The following is a 22,124-nucleotide window of genomic DNA, read 5'->3' on the forward strand; positions in this document are numbered from 1 at the left end:
GGGAGGGGAGTTGTGGGGCACCCCTAAAAGGCACATCCCTGGTTAAGTGCTAGGGGTGCCTCTAGGCTGGTATTTTACCTTCATCACCAGCTGGGTTTGATCAAGGCACAATCCCAACATTGGCAATTGGACCCAGGTATCAGTATGGCTATTAAACTAGACTTACAAGCCTGACCCTCAGACTGGGAATGTGCGCTAGTGGGCAATGTGGCAGTGGTCCCCTTAGAATAAATTCACACAACCAATTTCCCCCCCCCCCTCCAACAGGATTGTCTGACAGGATCCATCACCAGAGATATTCCAATTCCACATGACTTTCAGCAAACAAGTTTCCACAGCTTGATCAAACTGTGGGGATATCCCAAGTTTATCGTGTTCTGGCCTCCTTCAGATGAAACAAATTCCACCCAAATCCCGACATATAGGGAGTGCAACATTTTACCCTGCAATGTGGGGAGGGAGGAAAAAAATGGCCGTCCCAATCCAATGTTTGGGGCTGAAGAGAAATGAGCAATTCTGGTGCAAGTGTAGAGCACAGCCTTGGGGGAGTGTGGAAAAACAGGAGTGTCATTGCTAGTGTAACATTTTCACCTCAGGTGGAGGGTTCTGAAGCTTAGCGCAGTGGAGGAACTGACAGCCAGTTTTACATTGAAGGGCCACACCAGCCAGCCCCTGGCAGAGAGCACAAAGAGGTGGTGGAGGAGGAGGAGGAAGAGGGGGAGATGATTTCTCCTCAGCTGCCAAAGGGCAAAGCTGTGCTCATGGACTCAACCAGGAAGGAGAAACAAAGAGGTGTTGTTCTTTCAAGCATTCATTATCTTTGCAACCTTCAGCTACGTGATTAGCATAACATGTAGCCTGGCTCATATTGAAAGTGAGGCAAATAGTGGGAGGGAGGAATCAGCAGCAGCAGCAGCAGCAGCAGCAGCAGCAGCAGCAGCAGCAGACGCCTTTCAGGTTGAGGCCTACCCTCACACACCCAGGCCAACTAGCAGCCAATCAGCAGATTTTTAAAAAATGATGAAACAGCACATCAAGCAGGACATTGGCCAGGCTAAGCGTTGCCTGCTCACTCAAGCAAAAGCGAAGCTTGAAGCTTTGGTCCTTTTGCCCTTCCCAAACAGGATGAGATGACATATAACCCGCCCCGCCCCCAGATCCAAGCCAATGAGGCAGCACCAGAAATAAATAAGAAGAACTCTGAAAAATCCCCTCCACCCCCAGCTAACTCCACAATGGTTAAACATGGCGTCACTTGCAATGTATTGCTTATGGGAAGGAAAGGGAGAGAAGCAAGCTGACTTAGTTTATCCATTTGGTTGTCCCCACCATGGCATTTGGAAAGCATTTGTTCACAGCATGTTGAACGTGACTAGGGAGGGAAGCGTACCATACCAATGGGAGGAGGAAGGAGAGAAAAGAGTGGCAGCCGCAGCTCCGTGTTATATAAATATTAAGAAAAACCCTGTCTACGTTTGGTTTCTCAGAGCTGACGCCGCCTGAAAATGCTGAGGGAGAGCATGGTGAAAGACCCGAGCTGGCCCAGCTACTTCGCCAGGGCTGGTTCCCAGGAAAGCTTGATGAGAAAGAGGCCACAGTCACTTGCTGTCCGGCAGCTGCAGGGCAGAGAAATGTGAAGGCAGTCGTAAAGTCTCCCCTCGCTCCCCCGATAACATGACACATAGCAGGCTGTGTACACATATGAAATAACGGCCCCCCACCCCACCCTACCCCAGCTTCTATTATGCTAGTCCATGATTCCCTGAGGCCACCTGAGGGGCTGGGCTTTCAAGTTATGGCGACAGAGCCTAGAACGAGTCCTGAGTGGGAAGCCAGGTTACATTTCTGGCATGACTGGGAGCCATTGAGGGAGGTAAGCCACCTGTGCACCCCACCCCCCAAAGTCGCATCCTCCTATCCTTCAGGCTAGCATTCACACTGAAAGGGAGTGAAAGAGTGGACAGTGCTGAGGCATCCCTGTTGGTTTTGGTGTGGCCTGCCAATTGGGTGCAGTTTAAGGCAAGGATGCTGCCTGGTCCCCGAGAAACAAAACTAGGCCAGAGTGCAGGGACATGGGCAACTTTGCCATGTCGGTCCTAAACCAATATGGAGTGTGGGGTTTGGGTGGGCCAGTGGACTTCACCTTAGGCCTTATCTATGCTGTGTCACTAATATTAGAGGGGATGGGATTGCAAGGGTTGCTCTCCCTTTGGAGCCTTGCCTTTTGCCCACAGGCATAAGCCAGTCACAAGACAAGGTCTAAAAACATGTTAAAGGCTTTCCAAAAGCCAATGGGAAAATTAGGGCCCAAGACCCCTGAAAACATGGGCTTGACTAGTCTGAAGCGAAAATGCCGGAAGGGAGCAGGACAAAGGAGGCCTCACAAAATGGCTGTGCTAGAGAGATTTCCTTTTTCTAGCCACGTATCAAAGGCAAGGCAAGGCTTTCCTCCAAGACGTCCAGTGGCCTGAGCAGTTGAAGGACAGCATCCCACCTGCCAACACCTGGCTAGGACAGACAGAAGTATCTGAGAGCCAAGAGGAGGTATTCTTGATGCCCTGCCCTGCCTGAGAGATGATAAGGCGTCAAATATGCTGTGTCCCAGTAGGGCCTGGGTAATCAGCACTCTCAGCATCTAAAAGGGAGTGGGGGACATATAGTTTGTATGTTTGTTTTTCGTTTTTAAAAAAGAATGGGCCAAATCATTTGGCATTGCTTTAGGGTTGCAAAGGGAGAGGGGGTACAAACAGCCTGAGCTGCCCAAATACAACCAGAGCGAACCATCCTGCAGCAAATGGAGGAGGGGCAGGAGGAAGCAGAGCCCTGGAGAAAGGGTGCCTCCTCTGGGTGCTCCCTGTGTCCTCACAGTGCATAGATACGAGTGCTATTGGGGGATGGGGTGTCCAACGTGGATGTCCCTGCTTTTGGTGGAAAGGCTAGAGGCTCTGGCATCCAGCCATACCCTGGTTGGAAACCGCTCTGGCACTGCCCAATGGGTTTAGGCCAGGCAGGTTATTGCCTCCCAAAGTGCTTGCATCTGCCTTGTAGTCAGGCTATTGGGAACAATCGCACTGTTCCCCTTCCCTCCTGGCCAATACTGAAGGCACTGAGTGAAAAAGTTCCCCTGTGGGCGTAATGCAAGGAGGGCCTTAGGGTGCCCTCAGCTGGCCAAGGCTGGTATAAACATCCTCTGCTTCACTCAGCTCCTCAAAGATAGGGATCAGGTTCAGCAGCTCGGTGTCCGCCATGTCATCGAACCAAGACTGGACTGGCACCTACAGGGAAGTCAGAAGCACAAAGAGACGTCAGTCAGGAACACTGGGGTGGGTGGGCATGTAGGCAGGGCACAAAGGCATAACATTTTGGAAGAGTTTGAAGTAACAAAAACCAAGAAAAAGTTAGGAACTTGGGAGTGGAATTAAAATGCTTCAGTAATTACTTGACTCCTGGCTAAATCTCCCTGGATTTAGGAATAATATGAAAAGTCAGATTTCCCCTCATAATCACGCATGTACAAAGGAGGCCAGTTTTTTTAAGAGAACAAGCTGCAAAATGAATGCATTCAGGAATATATCCCAAAATATTGTGGTACAAAACTTAATTTTAAAGAGTTTGCAAAATTTAACAGTCAGACTATACTAACTGAAAAAAATAATCACCCCTTATTATTACAATTACTGTTGCTAATAGCCATCTGTGAGGCTTTTCAAGTGTTCATACCCCTGAGGAATAAATGAGCTCTACAGCCCAATGTTACAAGAACCCTTTTTGACCTGGAGAGGACTGAGGACTGTTTGGAGTTGTGAGAAAAAGCGGGTAAAATAACCTCAAATGTTAAGGGGAAAAGGACGTGGTACAGTCTTCCTGGGACTATGCCACTTCAGAATGCAGGTGTGTGCTGTGGTGGGGTGTGATCCCTCACAATAAAACTTCTCTGCATGTGGTAAAATACCCTGTCAGGAAGCAGAGTTCCAGCTTAGGCAGGTAGGCAAAGGAGAGGGACAGAGAAGAGGGCACCTCTGGCATGGGGCCTGAGAACCCCTTGCAATGCAATGAAGAAAGGACAATGCTGGTATTATCTGGTCATCTGCATTGTTGTTGTTGTGGTGGTGGTTACTAGTACTACTACTACATTTAAATACCACCTCATCTGCTAAAAAGCCATCAAGGTAGTATACAATGGTTTAAAACACAAACACTTTAAAACATTAAAAACAAGAACATAACTACTGCTACTGCTATACAGTGCCCTGAACAAGTGCTATCTCCCAAGAAGCCTTTCTCCTTCTCTCTTGCTCAGGAGACAATGTCTCTTTCTGAGACAACCATCTGCCATGTCCTGCAGGATGGACAATGGTAAGAAGAGGGAAATTCCTCTTTACAGAGGTCACCTCCCAGCTGCTATTGATGTAACTGTACTTCTTTCCTTAACTAAAACTAGTCCAAAAGGTGTTTAACCAAAACTCTTCTTATGAGTTAAAAAGCCTTTATGACTTGCCTACTAAGGCAAGTTAACAGGCAAGCTCAGCTACTTCTTAATCTCCAATCTCACCAATAATAACCATTTACGGGTGACCCCAAGGAATGCTCACCGCATTCTCCGGATGGAAGATGTAGGAGGCAGGAGAATTGTCCAGGATCAGGGTTTTCCGTAGATCACGACCTAGCCGGCTGAGGTCCTTGACATAACAGCCCTGGTGGAATACGCATGACTCCCGGAAAAGGCGGGTTCGGAAGACTCCACACTTGTCCAGCAGGTCAGTTACTGGGTCAGCATACTGGGCAGAATGGGGTGTATTATTAGATTGGGGCACAGCATACAAGTAAAATATATAAACATTGGGGGTGGGGGGAAAGAGAATCAGAAAGCTAGCAGGGCTCTGTGAGTTCTACCCACCCATAACCAGATCATGCAAATGCAGAATTTGAAATCTGGCATAGATTTATTTTTATTTTATTTTTAAAAAATATTCAAATATTTATGGATTTTGAGATCAAGCTGAAAATATATCAATGATGTCTTATAGAAGCTCAGATGCCAGAGAGGGGCTGGGCAGAATTTCCAGTGCTCAGTTGGTGCGGAAGACCTCTGTGCTCTGTGTGGTTCCTCACTCCTCCCCAGGGCGGGGAGAAGCAAAATAAACTATGGAAAACAAGCAAGTATATGCAAAAATGCTAATTGTATAATTTATTCAGGTAGCAGTATTTAGCATTTTGAGGGCATTTCTTTTAAATGCACAAACAATACAGAGCTCTGAAGGTCTAGCAATTCCCCCAAAAGCTTAGGCCAAGACACAGCTGCTACCAAGAAAGTCTAAAACTATAACCTGTCCACAGGGCCGGCCCTACCATGAAGCAGGAGGATGCTGGTGCAGCAGGTAGTGGAGTATGGGAAGAGCGGTGCTCTCCCCCTTCAAAAGGTCTGCTGCTTCTTGGTCCTGCCGGCCACCTGCATGGAGGGCTAGCCAGCCAGCCACACAGTCAGCCAGCAGGACCAAGAAGCAGCCGCTTCCTCGTGGGCTGCGCCTTCCCTCCCGCTCTGCTCGTGCGCCTCCCAACCCTGCCCACCTGCCTGGCTGCTGTCTGACCAGCTTACTTTTCTTTGCGCGCTGGGTAGGCGGGCACACATCCATGTGCAAAGAAAACGAACCTAGCCGGTGTGCAGTTGAGGCACATGTGCATACATGTGCAAAGAAAAGCGGGTGGCGGGTAGATCAGTAGGGAGGGGAAGTGGCAGTAGGTCCCAGCTTCGGGCAGCAACTTGCCTTGGGCCGGGCCTGCCTGTCCATCTCACAAGATGGAAGCAACATGACATCTTCCTGCCCATTTGTGCCTTCGCTGCAGACAACTTTCCAAACCCAACTCCAGGTTAGACCCTCCTCATCCCTCTCACCTTAGCCAGGCTGGCAGTGAACAGCACACACTCAAACAGCTCCCCCATCCGCCTCAGGAACTCATCTACAAATGGCCTCTTCAGCACATACACCTAGAAGTTAGCAGCAAAGGTGAGGAGATGCCACAGACAGGTTACTTATTTATATCTATAACCCACCTTACAGCTGGAATGACAGGCTACAATGGGGGGGGGGACTTGAGTCTGGCATCACGTTTGCTAAAGCAGGCCACTGCAGGGGACATTTGTAGGGGAGAAGCAGTAGGTGGGAAAGGGATGCTAAACCCCTTCTCTGCCCACCGCTTTTCTCCCACTGCTCTATGTGCTGAGCGCCACAGGGGACACAAAATATGGATCCAAGCAACCTGCTGTGTATTATCTATGAAGGAGGCTCACAAAAATGGACAAAGGAGAGATACGACATTGGGCCTCCTGCATCTGGATTACGGGTGCTTCTAGATGATGGACTCCTAGCACTACCAGTTAGAAGGCATTGCTCAGCTATCCTGTTTCCCCCTTCCTCCTTAATGGATTTTCTGCAGTAAGAAAAAAAAGGGGGGAAGGTGAGGCAGGAAAACATCTCTCCCAGGCATTCAATGGCATATGCTGAGTTTTAACTGACTCCAATAGCTTTGGCCTGGCTGAATGTTTAAAATTTGTTTTAAATGTTAACTGTTTTTTATGCTTTTATGTTTTTAAATTTTGTATATTGATTTTTAATGTTCAGTCTTTTTAATCCAATCTTTTTAATCTTTGTAAACTGCCCAAAGAGCTTCGGCTATGGGGAGGTATATAAATGTAATAAATAAATGAATAAATAAATGAGTGAAAGGTGTTGTCGCCTACATTTCCCATTAAATTCTGTGAATGAGGCAGGGCAATAAAAGCCTCGTCTGCAAGCACCCTTACTCTTTTTGGCTCAGTCTTCAATTTCCCATTGCCAGTAGCTCTCCACTCTTTTGGGAACTAGCTGTGTGGACAGTGTTCTCATTATGGAGAATGCTTTTCCAATTCACTGTTTCCTGGCAATTTGCAGGTTAGTGTCGTGTTTCTCAAAACCTGCTGCCTTCTTGGGAGACAATAATGAAGCCTGCTAAGTAATCCACAAAGCTTTAATTAAGCAATAAATATCTCTTCCCACCTGAAGAGAGTCTAATCTCTTGGAACTTTCCCCTAGGCAAAACTATGCAAAGTAAGCGAGACAATTGTCCTTTCTTCTGACGTAATACGATCCGGGCCAACTTTCTCTCGCTTTCCTTTCACTCCGCCCATTTTAGTCTGCGGCGTACTCTAACATAGGCTAACCTGTCCATGCTCTCTCCTTCGGAAGAATGTTGGCTTCTCACTGACTGTGTATTGTTTGCCCTTAAGGGGATAAGCTCTGGAGAGGGTTCTCCCCCACTGGTGCAGGCTAGCCAGTTTCTGGCCCCAACTCCTCTACTTCAGAGTCTGATTCTGATTGATCACCTGAAACACCTTCTTCCAACCCAGGGGGAGCAGGGCTAGACATGACAGTTAGTCTCTTCAGTGATAACACCTCCCCACCACCCCCACTCCTATTGTTCATCCTTTCCCACAGCCAACATCCTTTTAACCTGAGTTAAAGGATGCAAGTAAAATACTGCAGAGCGAAATAACGCCCGCCCTTGCTCACAGATACGGAAGTAACTGCTCTTTTGCATGGTTTAACTAACCCTAATGCATTCTAATGAAAATAGCTGCAAGGTTGTGTGTTAATAACTGCGGCAGACGTTGAAGTGAACGGAGTACAGAAGCAAGCATAACTAGCCTTCCTCAGGGGTCCCCAACCATCTTTCATCCGGCTGCACTTCTCTTTTCTGAAGCTCCTGCTGCCACGCCATCCATCCAAGCTGTTCCTTCTAGTATCTCCATGACAAGGGGCTGCCTCCTGAAACAAGTAATCAAGAATAGGCCGTGCTGCCTGGTAACAGCCTATCCTGGATTACTTGAACCAGGCCGAAGCCTTCACAGAAGGGTCTTCTTCCTCTTCTCCTTCGCAGAACCCAAGTGGAAGGTTCTTGGCTCACGAAATGGGGCCAGCCACTCACTTCCAGGACAGATGCTAATGAGAAACCAAAGTGGCAAGCAAACAAACAAAAAACCCTCCCCCAGTTACAGCTTACCTGATGGGTCGTCCCTTCTATTTCGACAGGCACTATGAAGTCGGCATTGTTGATCGGCTGAAAAAAATTTTTTTTAAAGGTACAAGTTAATTTCAGAAGTGAACCCTACACAATTCTCCCCCGCCCCACTGATGTTCCTACCCCAGTCTCTGTAAATAATTGTCAATCTGCTTCCCAAACCTCTCTACAGAAATAACATTCTTGTCACGCATTGAGTTTTGCTTCTGTTTCTATTGCTAAACGATACATTTGGTCCAATTTTTGAATGACTGCCATGACCATATCAACCAGAGGTAGGAAACCTGGTGCCCTCCATTTTTTTAAAAAAAACTTCAACTCCCATAATCCCTTACTGAATGCGGCTGATGGGAGTTGCAGTCCAAATCATTTGAGGGCATCGGGTTGCCTACCACTGACTTAAATGATACACCTAACAAGCAAATCATTGCTTAGTCAGGGAAGTAATCATTTAATCTCTCCTACTTCTGTTTACCTATTCAGACCTTTTACAGATTCTTCAAATTTGCTGGTCAGGATCAATGATACAAATCTAAAATGTGCTGGTATTCTTAGTATTTTGGCCCCCGCCCCTTTTTCCCCACCTATCACTCCAATGTGTCCCCCCAAATGCATCTCCAAAATAGAATTCAAACCTTGAACTGAAATAGTATCCCCCCCACCCCACCATCCGATTTAATGGCTCAGGTGGTATCCAACTAGTGCTCCTCCACCAGCAGATTAATTGGTTCACGTGGCATTCAACTGATGTCCCTCCACCACAGTGCTTTCCACGGCAGCTGTGGAGATGGGAGGGACAGGGGAAATATCCTCCTTCAGATTTCCCCTCCCGAGGTCATAGGAGTGTCTTTAGCCTCAGGAGGGGAACTCTGCAATATCCAATGGTCCCTGGCACGCTCTCCCAGGGACTATAGGATTGCTTTAATTTCCAAACATAGACCTGTCCAAAAATGTGGAATCAGTAGGGATGCCATGAGTGCCTGACTGGGTCCGGGAGTCTGGCGGACACCCCTCCTCTGCGCCCAGCCCCCACAGACCCAATCGGGTGCTCCCGACATGAACGCGGACCCCACCCGAGTGCTTGCAAGGCCCCGGCGCCTTTATCCTTGTGTCAACGGGGCCTTTAAGGCCGCTATGGGCACAGGGAGTGGGGTAGTGTGCAATTTACGGAGGCTCAGGAAATTACGCAACTCCCCCGGATGCGTCAGTGGTGGTCGCCAAAACACGTACATGATTTCAGCATGCCAGCGGGTGGCTGCCGGGCACTCAACGGGACCTTGCAAGCCTCTTCTGAGGCTTGCACGGCCTGGCGAGCAGAAGCAGGCAGTTGTGGCGGCAAGACGAGCATGGGTGAGTTCATCTACCCTTAGGAATCAGTGCCTTGGAAAGCTTGTTCCACGAAACTAGGCCATCCCTTTCAAGCAGAGTGTCCCTTTCCCCCTCTATGCCCTTGGCATTTCCATTGTCAATGTGCCTTGCCCTCCACCACCTGCCCTCGCAGAAAGTAGGAAGCATTCCTAGGGTTTCACCTTGAAGGAGCTGTGCACTAAGGTCTCATCCAGATCAATCACCACACATATTCGGCCCCGATCTTGCTGAGTCACCTCAGGGAGAAGGCACGTCCCAGGAATCTAGAAAAATAGCAGCAAACTTAGCTACCATCAACACAGTGAACCATGTTACTGGAGGTATATTTAATAAACATGATACTCAGCCTTTTGAAATGGACTTAGTTTTAGCAACTTATCCAGCTTAGTCTGCAGAGAAGGATGGCACAGGCAAAATGACTAGGAATTGTATACATAAACTTTCATGTGGCCTAAGGCTCCAGTCCTCATGGATCCTTCTCTCCACAATGAGCTTCATCCTGTACTTTTCAAAGTCCCACAAAAGTTGTAGGATGTCCATAGGGAAGGCTGCCCCTTGGAGGCCCGAATGGCGCCAGCACTGACTTTGTTCCGGTGCCAAGTGAAGACATGGCTTTTTAACAAAGCTGTTGATGGCTAAATTCATCAAGCTTGCACATTGTTTTAACTGTTTTAATACATTTTACTGCTTTTAAATTCTATATTGGTTTTAGCTTGATTAATGGTTTAATTTGTTTTTAGCGGTGTATATTTATTGTTTTATATTGTGTCATTTCATCTGTATGCTGCCCTGAGATCCTAGTGATATAGGGCGGGATACAAATGTTTTAATAAACAAATAAATAAATAATCCAAAGCTGCTGTCAGACCTCAATTAAGCCACAAATTTGTGGGGCTTTGTTTTTCTTTTTTTGTAAATTAGGCTGATGGTTAAATTAGAGTGATGGTCAAATATAATTTTTTAATTGTTTATACTGCAAGGCTACAACAATATAGAGACGATACTTTAGGCCAGTCTTGCAAACCATAGATCCTCAATACCTTATTCTGATATACCCTTGTCCAAACTCAATAATTCCAAACATGTCAACGATAAAAGATAGTGACAGGTTAAAAGCCATTTGTGCTAGTGACAATCACAAGATAATGTGGCAGGACATTCTAGACTCCATTCCATTCTGTAACCTTTATAAATATAACGTAAATGGCACCATGCATGTCATTCTACATATGGATGAACATCAGACTTTTAGTAAAACAGTATTATGATTGTTCCTGTTTTATTGCCAATCCTGTTTCTAATCACTGATTTTGCCTTGAATTTACATGCTGAATTGATGTCTTCGGTAAACTTTCTACTGACCCTAAGTTCTCTTTCCAGGATAGACACAGCAGGCAAACACATTTTTATTTAGATATATCTTTAGTTCATAAACTGACTTGTAAATATATTGCAATTGGTTTAAACTCTTTTTATTTATTAAATTGACGTTTTCCCTGCCCAGTTTTATGGGAATTTTAAACTTTGTTATTGCTATTTTATTTTAATTGTATTATATTATGTTATATTTCATTGTAATTATATTATTGCTGTTTGGTGGAAAGGTAGGTTACAAATCTAAGCTGTAAATAAAAATATGAAAAATGAGGGAAGGGGAGCGTTGTTCCAATTCTGCATACACGATACTCTGCAACAATACTCCCCTCCCTCATTTTTCATATTTTTATTTATAGCTTAGATTTGTAAGCCACCTTTCCACTAAACAGCAATAATACAATTGCAATGTAACATAATATAATAAAATACAAAACCCTCAACACAAACTCCTCTTTTATTCATGAGGAGACTTTGCTGCTTTCTTACAGGGAGACATTGTTCTATAGATTATTCCTACATAAATATTACAGGACTACCTTAGCTGAACAGATCTTTCTGGTATGGAAGGGTGGTTTTAAAAGAAACAAATACTTGAGGATTTTAGTACCTGAGAAATGCATGTACCAGATCTGGTCAAATGAAAACCACCTTGCAGGGTAGAAAGATGAGTTAAAAATTCTAAAAAATAATAATGAATAAATAAAAGCCACCGGGCAGGCGACTTTAAATTGCCCCAGATGGTAGCTGCCTCCAGGTGGCAATGGGCTCCTTTCTCATGTGGCTGCTTGCCAAGCAGATTGGGCAATATTCTTCTCCCTGCTATAATCCTTTTTTACAATCCTATGACACCAATAATGCATGGTGGACTGTTGTGTGTGCGTGCGTGTGTGTGAATAGCTTCTCATGTAGAGGCAGCTATCACCATGTGACTGTTTAGTGGGCACCTGCTACAAAAGAGACTTTACAGTGAGGAGGGTGCAGTAGTTTGTGTTCAAGGGGATGCACTGCAACTCCCAGACAGTTTGTGAAAACGTCACCACAACAGGGCCTCCTCTACCCTGTCTTAGGCTGCCTCTGTGGCCTAGTTCATGCACAGCAGCAGATGAGCTGGTAAAGCTCTTCTTGGGGGCTGTCTATATGCCCTGTAAACTCTATGGTGGCTGCTCAGTGGCACAGCGCCGTTTACATGACACAACTGCCAATTTGCAGCCAACATGGGCTTTTCAGGCAAAACGGTACAGTAAAAAAAAGCTGGGTTTTCCGTTTGCTGTGAGGTCATCACCTCCTTCCCGCCATCTGTTGGTGGTGACCTCGCTTCGCACTGAGGCTGGAGGGCATTCCATGGGTGGCCCAAAGCCCACAGTAGGCCAGGATGTGTGGGAAGGTCGGGCAGGGGGCGGGCCCGATGAACCTAATGACTGCCAGCACTGTTCAGACAACCCACGCTCCCTCCTTCAGTGGAGTCTTGCTGCTCCCACCCCACGGCTGCAATGCCGCAGGGTTTTCAACAAATGAGTGGCAAAGCAACACCATCTAGACGCTCTTCTGAGCGTGCCATTTCTGACTGCAGGGTGGGGGAACGTACGTGCATAATTTGTCTACCTAGAGAAACAGACATCAAGAAGACTTGCAGCCTAGCCTTCTCCTTGTCACGCTAGTTTTATATTTGCAAGACACTCCCTTCCCTGCAAACGGGGCAACATTCATCTATGCAATCCCTCACCTGCAGCAGGAAATGGAATACCCTAGGAAGAGTTTTGCCAACTCATCTGCTATTTGTATGAATTAGACCTGTGACTGATCTCTCTCTCACTCTGCCTCTCCCTTTCTAGAAAGCAGACCAAAAGAGAATCCCACTTCAGCAGGGCAGGAAGACAGATTTGCTTAACAAGTGAAATATTGTTTTCCCACCTCACTCATACATACAAACATGAACATACATGATCACATAGACACACACAAGGCAGGACTGTGCATACATTGTGCATCCAAGATTATGCCACGCAAGCATGGAATTGGGTATTTAGTGCACAATTTGGCATCCTAAGAATCAAGATTAAGTTAGTCATGATTAAATCTCACTGAAAACATTGGAACACTAAAAACAGTGGGATTTCAGTTAGCCATGGCAAACTTGTTCCATTTCTTTCAGTGGGAATTAGTCATGGCGGCTAACTTTAGCTAAACTGTGGCTAACATGGGCAATCCCTGCTAAAGTTTCAGCAGCCATATTTGAGGGGCAGGTATAAAAGGCAGCGATCAAGATGTGGGGCTTTCTCTGCGTCACTCTTTGTTTCCTATGGTGAACAGAATAAGAAATGTGCCAAGTAACCAATAATGAGCAAATTTGCTTGCCCTTATTTTGATGGCAGAATCCGCCATTTGAGTTCATCTCAGTTGAGAATTGTGCGTGCAACTTATACGCACAGGGTAAACACAGTCATGTCTAGAGAAGAGATACAGATCTCCCTCAACTTTGTAACAAAAACGTACCTGGTAAAACTGGTATTGAAGACACTGCAACAGATCAGACTAAAACGGGGGGAAAAAGAGGAGAGCAAAGATGTAGGCATCATGAAAAAGGCGAGACTGTCATACTACCATCAGAGATCTCAGCAAGCCTCGGGATTTACCCACCAAATTTTAAGGAAGCTAATCCTAAGGGCTGCTTCACACATGACACATTCCCAGCCCAGAGAGTTCTTCGGTGTGGGAACAGTGGTGGGAGTGAACGTGAACGGCCAGGTACAAAGTACCCGCATAAGGCACAGAGGTGGGACTACAGGTTACAAAAGTTTGGATTTCGTTCTAGAATGCTTTTGAGGGAGGTGGGAAGAGGGCTTCCATTTTAAAGAGAAGTTGCCTGACTCAGCTCTAAATGGGAGCCAGGCTGTTTCCCCTGCTCCTTAATTCGAAGTGTGTGTGTGGGGGATAGGTGGCAGAAATGCAGTGGTGAGGGAAATGGCGCTCTGTACATGATCAGAGGCATTTTCTTTTAGTATGTAACTTAATATCTATTAAACAGTGGGGAGGGCACATCTATGGACAGGAGGCAATGTGGCTATATATATATATATATATATATATATATATATATGTGTGTGTGTGTGTGTGTGTGTGTGTGTTTAAACAAGGGATGGGACCATAACACCAACATATCTACAAGAGGTTTTTTTTTCTACATACACAACTGTATAGTACGGGGAAGGGCAACACACAGGCTACATGTGGGGGGGGGCTGGCCTTTTTTGAGGTCCAACTAATTTGCAGCTGAAATTAGGTGGTGCAGGGGAGCAAAAAGAAAGAAAGAAGTGGTGATTTTGCTTTAAACGAGAAGTATGGGGAGCACTCACCTTGTTTTCAAGCAAAAATGCCTGGTGTGTGTGTGTGTGTGTGGTTTTTGTTGCTGCGGCACAACTGAATTATAGAGGTGCAGGCCCCTGACCCACAGAATTTGCCCACCCTTAATATATAGAAAACAGACTCAAGCTCACTTCTAAATCATACATGTTGGCATTTCACTGTATGTGTTCACACCGGGCTATGACTTCCCAGCCACGTACAAAGAGTGAAATGCACATATGTGCAATCATTGTAAGGGGTGTAGCGCTATTTCCTACATGGCAGCACTTCCCCTAGAAACATGTAACATGTGAAACAGCCCTAAGAGCAATTGCTTCCAATCCAAAGCTTTATCTATCTCCCTGCTGAATTAATTTGAGAGGGAGCCAGTTAGATGTAAATAGAGACTCAAAAGGATTATTGTGAACACTCTAGTGAGTAGGGAGACTACTTGCTTGAAGTTAAGGAGTTAGATGCAGGTAAGAACAGGGTCGCAAGAAAGAATAATTTACACGCACAGGGACACTCACACAGATAGAGACAATTTCAGCATTTCAGTGGCTGGTGGCCTAGGACAGAATTTACATCCTTATGAGGCACACCTTAAATACAGGATGCCAGAATAAAAACAGAATCTGCAGAAAAGTGGCTCTGACTCCACTAGTTCTGCCTGTTAAACTCTCTGGGTGTATTCAGCGATCGATGGCATCAGCATTTGCTTACCTTGGCAATGGTGCTGGTCTCCTCCTTATGCGGGCCATGCTCTCCACCAAAGGCTGACTGCCCGACATTCTGTGCACGGAGGCAACAGAAAAGAGCCTTGAAGATGTTCCGGCCACGAGGCTTCTTTGGGGAGGATTTGGACACCAAGACTGAAAATGGAAGAACAACCACAAAACCTTCATTAAGACCTTTTTGCACTCACACATAGCTGAAACATGGGGTGGGGGTGGAGGGGATTTTGACTGCATCTGAGTAGGTGCTTGTGAGTTCTCAAGTGGGTAAACTTAAGGCCCTGAGGAGACGTAGTTCTGTACAGCAGGGGTGGGCAGAATGTAGATTTCTAGATATTTGGGACTTCAGCTCCCAGAAGCCCCTGCCAGCATGGCCAATGGAGCATGTTCAGAGGAGGGCAACCAGGATGATTAGGGGTCTGGAAACAAAGCCCTATGAAGAGAGATTGAAAGAACTGGGCATGTTTAGCCTGGAGAAGAGAAGATTGAGGGGAAACATGATAGCACTCTTCAAATACTTAAAAGGTTGTCACACAGAGGAGGGCCAGGATCTCTTCTTGATCCCAGAGTGCAGGACACGGAATAATGGGCTCAAGTAACAGGAAGCCAGATTCCGGCTGGACATCAGGAAAATGTTCCTCACTGTTAGAGCAGTACAACAACGGAACCAGTTACCTAGGGAGGTTGTGGGCTCTCCCACACTAGAGGCATTCAAGAGGCTGCTGGACAACTATCTGTCAACTATGCTTTAGGGTGGATTCCTGCTTTGAGCTGGGGGTTGGACTTGATGGCCTTATAGGCCCCTTCTAACTGTACTATTCTATGATTCTAGGTGCTGACCAGTAGGGGTGGCTCCTCTCCTAGAGCACATATTGAATGACCCTGCAAGCAAATTCACCCTCTCCAAACTAGTTCTGTACAGTAGGGGTGGGCAGGACGTAGATTTCTAGATATTTAGGACTTCAGCCAAAACATCTCCTTTCTGCCCACCCCTACTGTACAGGAAGTTGTTTGGCATTCCATTCCTTGGGTACTTTACTTGCCCATGTGGCATTTTTACCTCTGGTTGGGTATCAGGTATTTTGCTGGAAAAACCAGGTGTTTTGAGCTGGGATGTATGGTAATTTGTTTCCCCCTATTCTAACGCCTTTTTATGATCTGACAGGTTCCACCTTCCTAATATAGCAAAAGTCTTGCCCCCGATCATCAAAACTCACCCTAGCTCTATTCCCCAGCCAGATTTTTTTTTTTTTTTAAAAAAAATCATATTGGCATAGAGTCAAGAAATAAATATATGTTTTTAAAAGCCCGTTGCTTTCTACTCTAATTGGCAGCATCCCTCCACTGTTTCAGGCAAAGCCCTTTCAGAGTTGTTGGGAACTGAACTGGAAATCTCATGGCCTGCAGCTGGGACCTAGACAAGGGAACTCTCCAGAATGTGGGCATCGTGATAGTACTGCAAATTTTTTACAAAATAAGGACACAGAAGACTGCAGTATGGAACAAAGGCAACCCTGTTTAACACTGTGCAAGTCTGACTGCATTGGCTGAACTCAAAATGGCTGCCGCCCTTGGTTTCAGGTTCACTGCTGGCATTCCCCAGAATGTTCCCCTCCCTGTACCTCTTCTCACAGAACATAGTGGTGTGTGGTTTTTTACTATCATTAGAGTCTGGACTCAGGCCTCAGAGCTTTCTTCAGGCTCACAAGGGAAACAGGGCATCCAATATCAACTCAAGCAATTGGCAGGGAGCAGTATCACCTCATTGGCAGTTGCCTCTGGATTGGTTAGCCGAAGGTTAAATACTAAGAGCCCAGGTTTCTCCTGCTGACTAGTCAGCAAAGCAGCATCTTCTGCCCGTTGCCCTTTTGGCTCTAGCTTCCTCAGCATCAGCTCTAGCAACTGACTGAAGAACGTAACCTGCTAGGGTTTGGGGGACAGGGTATGATGAGCCCAGCTTGGCCCTGCCGGCTCCAAGCTCTACTGCTAGTGATTATTTTAAGCAAAGATTCAAAGTATTGATCCTAGGACATGGATCCCCAACCTTTTGGGGCCAGTGGGCACATTTGGAATTTTGAGTGTGTGTCACGGGCACTCGTACAAAATGGCTGCCATGGCGGGCACGGTCAGTGGCAAAACATTCATTTCTCAGAAGGCATACTGGGGAAATGAAAAGAAAAGTAATTTACCCAAGATCCTTACTACAAGGCAGAGGGGATGTGAGCTTCAAACCGCAAAGTCATTCTTTGGAACCCAACTAAAGATGACTCTGGAGGGCAGTTCTTTGTTTTACAGTATGTCCACCTCTGGGGTTAATTTCCTTTCTTTTTTTTAAAGCGATAAAATAAAAATCAAGAAGGGCAGGGAGCTTGTGGAGCACCAAGAATGTCCATGGACACACTGGTATCCATGGGCACATGCTGGAGACCTCAGTCCTACAACATGGCAATAATGTCCAAAGCCTTCTTCCCCTGCCTGCATCTTTCCACTTGCCTGGGAGATCTCTCCCTCCCCACAAGAACATCTCATAACGTTTCAGGGATCCATGAGATCTTATTATCTTTTGTTTGGCTTGCCCTAGCCCCAACTGAACTGTCTTTGTCTTTCCCTATCAACTCCTACAAAGGGCTACTGTTGCATCAGCTCCTGTGCCAGAGGAACCCAGTAGGAACTGTTGTTTTTTATACTGTTGTTTTTATGTTTCTGATGTTTTTTAAAATTTTGCATACTTTTTAATGTTTACCATTTTTAACTGTTGTAAACCGCCCAGAGAGCTTCGGCTATGGGGCGGTATATAAATGTAATAAATAAATATATAAATAAATAAATAGGCATCCTGTGGCAGATCTGTATGTACTCAATGCTAAAAATATAAAGTCCTTTGCCAAGATAAGAACCAAATTCTGCAATCTGCAAAGAAAAGCAACGTAAAAGGAGCAAATTTTCTTGGTCTTATTTGCATAGATTCACTGAGCGCTGCTTGCTGTTTCGCATAATTTATTCTGGTTTTTCTAGCCATGGGAGGACAAGGACAGTCATGCCTACTAACATCTATTTTACTATAAGATCAGGCTGCTCGTTACACCTGGGGAGGCCAGGTGCAGTATTGACACCTGGCACAGAGAATACAAAATACCAAAGGGACAAACGTTTGCAGAGTTTAAAAGGATGTTTACTGTAGAATGGGATCCAAGAGAAACTGCTAAAAAAAGGAGCTGAGACGGGGGGGGGGGGGGGAGTAGGTATCAGCACAGATGGCTTCAAATGTGAGATTCATATCGGATATCAAGAAAATTGGTTCTAAACAGCTCTGTCAGTTTTGCTTCTCAGCCCATGCAGATTGGTGCATTCATTATAAGAGGCCATTGGTGAAGGTTTCAACAGCTCTTAGCAGTTTATATATAGAAGCGGTAATTTCTGGTTTAAAGCCAAATAATTCTTCAACTTAAGTTCTGAGGCCTTGATCCAGTTGCCTCCACCTTCAAAGCTGAGCTCAATGGCTGTTGGGAACAGGGTCTTTTCCAATGTGGCACCCCAAATTTCCAAATCCCCTTCCCAGCTAGATTTGACAGGTGCCAGATATAAACATTACTCTTTGCCCAAGCTTTTGGCAACACCTGATACTTAGATTATGTTTTTGTCATTGTTAGTTGTTTGATCTGCTTCTTGTTTCTTACTTCCTCATTTTACTGTAATATATAGTGTTATTATTATAAGTTTTTTAGCTGCCTTAGATAAAGTGACCATATGAAAAAGAGGACAGGGCTCCTGTATCTTTAACAGTTGTATTGAAAAGGGAATTTCAGCAGGTGTCATTTGTACATATGGGGAACCTGGGGAAATTCCCTCTTCATCACAGCAGTTAAAGCTGCAGGAGCTATACTAGAGTGACCAGATTTAAAAGAGGGCAGGGCCTCTGCAGCTTTAACTGTTGTGATGAAGAGGAAATTTCACCAGGTTCCCCATATATACAAATGACACCTGCTGAAATCCCCTTTTCAATACAACTGTTAAAGATACAAGAGCCCTGTCCTCCTTTTCATATGGTCACCCTACCTTAGAGACCTAGGTTCGGAAGAAAAGGCAAGAAAATAGGTATTGAAAAAACACCTCATAAGAAAATTAAAAGTTTAAAGTAAAGTGAATGAATAAATTAAATTAGAAATTACATTAAGCTTTTTAAAAGGCACAAAATGGCATCAAAGCAGCCTTGAAACTGAGAAGATCAAATCATTGCTATAAATCAGCAAAATGTCAGTGTTTTTCAAAATCACCAGCTGCCTCAAAGCATGGCCTCTAGTAGCAGGACCCAGGAACCTTACTTGACATCCCAGGGCTACAAAACCTTTTTAGTTCTAATAGTACGTCTTATGCACAAGGTTACTGGCCAAGAGAGCTGCTGGCCTGTTCTCCGCTGTGTTTTAGCACCACCACTTCAGACGGCCAGATGATGGTTTCGCAACTATCAGCTCAACAGGGATCAGGTGACACAAGCACCCAACAGCTCCACCCAGGGAAGGGCCATGGATTAGTGGCAGAGCACCTGCTTTGCATGCAGAAGGTCCCAGGTTCAATCCCTGGCATCTTCATGTAGGGCTGGGAAACTCTGGAGAGCCATTGCTGCCAGTCAGTGTTGACAATACTGGGCTAACAGGACCAGTTGGTCTGACTTTATATAAGGCAGCTTCCTCTGTTCCCATCTGGTCTGGTTGATGACTCTGCCTCTGGCCTGGCTCCTCAGCGTGAGCTGCTTTGGGACTGCCCTTTTCTGTTTGCTTCAAACCGCAAGCCCTGACTCTACAGCTAGGGTTGTAGAAACTCCAGGTTTGGGAAAACCTGGGATCATTTGGAAGGCAAGGCGACAGTGCAGGCCAACACATCCAGTATTGCTCTGCCAACTGATAGCCATATGGAAAGGCAGACAGGGCTCTTGTGTCTTTAACAGTTGAATTGAAAAGGGAATTTCAGCAGGGGTCATTTGTAGGCATGCAGCACTTGGTGCAATTCCCTCTTCATCACAACAGTTAAAGCTGCCCTCTTGACCAGATACAAAAGAGAACAGGGCTGTGATAAAGATGGAATTTCACCAGGTTTACATGCATACAAATGACACCTGCTGAAATTCATTTTTCTATGCAACAGTTAAAGATACAGGAGCTCTGTCCTCCTTTCCACATGGTTACCCTAAGCCTAGGCCTGTTGTTTGAGGCTTCAGAATCTCTCTGCAATCATGTGGACTAGAGACTTTTTTTAAAAAAAGCTTTGATATTCAGAAATTCATCACTTTCTAAATTCTGTATCATACTCTGTACACAAGTAGACAGACTATCCCTGGGATTAAAACACTCTGGAAATGAAGCAGCACCCTCCCCCCACTAACCCATAAACATATCTAACTCCTTTATGCGTTCCATAAGTCAACTACGACCTGTGGGAAATCGCCTCCTTTTGTTAGTGTGAAACCAGCAGCCTGTTCAAAGAATGAGGGGGTGAGAGGAAATATTGTTTCCATTTGCCACAATGATGAGAAGTCACCAGCAGGTGGCAATAAAGGCCCACAAATCTATATTATCCATCCCTGTACCACCATTACTAAAGAGGTTAGAAAGACCCAATGAACTGGGTTACACACACGCATACACGGCAGGGATCTGCTAACTGAGGAGGGTGGGGTGGGGAGAAACCTAGAAAGGGTATGCTCAGATTTGACATGCATTTGGCTGCAACCGCTGCAGCCTATTCAATTTCACTGCAGACAGAACACCCAGATTGGATAAACAACAAAGAGGAGGCAGGAAACCATAAGGTCTCCAGTGGAAGGAAACTGGAGAATTTCACAAGAAGCCAGCAGGCAGCCCACCCAAGGCAGGGCTTGGCACGCATGACATTTTTTTGCAGCCTTCCCTCAAAAGGAATTTTGCCATCTGTCTCTACAGTGATTTGCCCCCAGAGCATTCGTTCCCAAGCAGTGTTACAGGGTTCCCTGGCATCCCTCAAAAGCTCATCAGGGGTTTCCTAAATGGGATGATTGGTAATGGTGGGTAGACAGCGTGACCAATCATCTCTTAAAATACATGGTTTCAGGGGACCACTGGGTGTGTTCTAGGACAGGAGTGGGCAGAATTCAGGCCTGCGGGATTGATGTTGTGTTGTTGATTTTTTACTAGGATCCCCAGAGCCTGGTGCAAAAGACACACACTTAGAATTAAACCATTCTGATTCCAGGGATTTGTTTTCTGTGTATGAAAACTAAGCAGAGCTCCAAGGCCTGCCATGCACAAAAATTTTCTCCTGGTAACCCCCAAGCTTCCTTCCTTTCAGCAGTATAATTTAAGGCCAAGAAGTCATTTTCTTGTTGCTATTGTTCAACACCCAGGTGACAAAAATCCTTCCCAATCTATCTCCTGCGCACCCCTGCTCAAGGGCACATTCCAAGTTTATGCAGGGTAACAGTGAAGCTCAGACAAGCCTCACCATAGCCAGCACCCTTCATTAACTATGTGCATCCTAGAAACCCTCCCAGAATCCTCTGCATGCAGCATGCAGAAGATCCATGAGCAGACAGGTGGGAGGTTCTGGGCAGACAAAGAAATGTGGCTTGGAAACTAGAAAGGGACTTGCTTCTCCCTTCCCCACAAAAGAGATTATCCCTAGGTGCTGCTTGGGGACTTCTCATTCCTTCTCTTTAAGGCAGCCTTTCTCAACCTGGCACTCGTGCTGGCTGAGGATTCTGGGAGTTGTGGTCCAACATATCTGGAGTGCACCAGGTTGGGAAAGTCTGCTTTAAGGTGTAAGAGCCATTGCTTATGTAGCCAAAATGCCACCACGAACATACAAGGGGAAAGTACAACAACAACAACAACAACAACAACAACAACAACAACAACGACAACAACGACGGAGGAACCTCTAAACATCCCAATAAGGACCAGCTGAAAACCAGCTGGGAGAGCAAAAAGAATGGGGTGGTTGGAATCCTGTAGCACAGTACTCTACACTGCAACATTTTGTTGCAGGCCTCCCTTGTAACTCCCGAGTTTCCCTTCAGGGGAACTACAACAGTCAAGAGGTTATACATTTATACAAGCTGAGAGATGGCGCCAAACTTAGATGGAGGATTGGGAATACAAATAAAATGGCGGGCTGGAACTCATCTCCTGTGTAGGCTTGTTGCCTTTGGGAATGGCCTAGCAACATTGTTGCGCATGGGTAGAGACCAGAGGTGCAACGTGAACAGGGCGAAGCAGA

General features: G+C 45.7%; 1 protein-coding gene across 2 annotated transcripts in view; it reads right to left on the reverse strand.

Moving 5' to 3' along the window:
• Positions 1-255: 255 nt before the first annotated feature.
• The window catches only part of CTDSP2 (CTD small phosphatase 2), a 66,372-nt gene continuing 44,503 nt past the window's right edge, over positions 256-22,124 (reverse strand). The window contains exons 2-8 of one of the 2 annotated variants that reach the window (XM_063119694.1): positions 14,866-15,014; positions 13,294-13,332; positions 9,585-9,686; positions 8,038-8,094; positions 5,894-5,986; positions 4,593-4,778; positions 256-3,275 (exon numbers count right to left, since the gene is read on the reverse strand). In XM_063119694.1, the coding sequence (XP_062975764.1) occupies positions 3,150-3,275; positions 4,593-4,778; positions 5,894-5,986; positions 8,038-8,094; positions 9,585-9,686; positions 13,294-13,332; positions 14,866-15,014 (752 nt within the window). In that variant the 3' untranslated portion in view covers positions 256-3,149. The remainder of the gene's footprint in view (positions 3,276-4,592; positions 4,779-5,893; positions 5,987-8,037; positions 8,095-9,584; positions 9,687-13,293; positions 13,333-14,865; positions 15,015-22,124) is intronic. The other variant, XM_063119695.1, reaches the window with a different exon arrangement.

Source organism: Elgaria multicarinata, chromosome 3 (assembly GCF_023053635.1).
Source record: "Elgaria multicarinata webbii isolate HBS135686 ecotype San Diego chromosome 3, rElgMul1.1.pri, whole genome shotgun sequence".
Taxonomy (NCBI): Eukaryota; Metazoa; Chordata; class Lepidosauria; order Squamata; family Anguidae; genus Elgaria; species Elgaria multicarinata.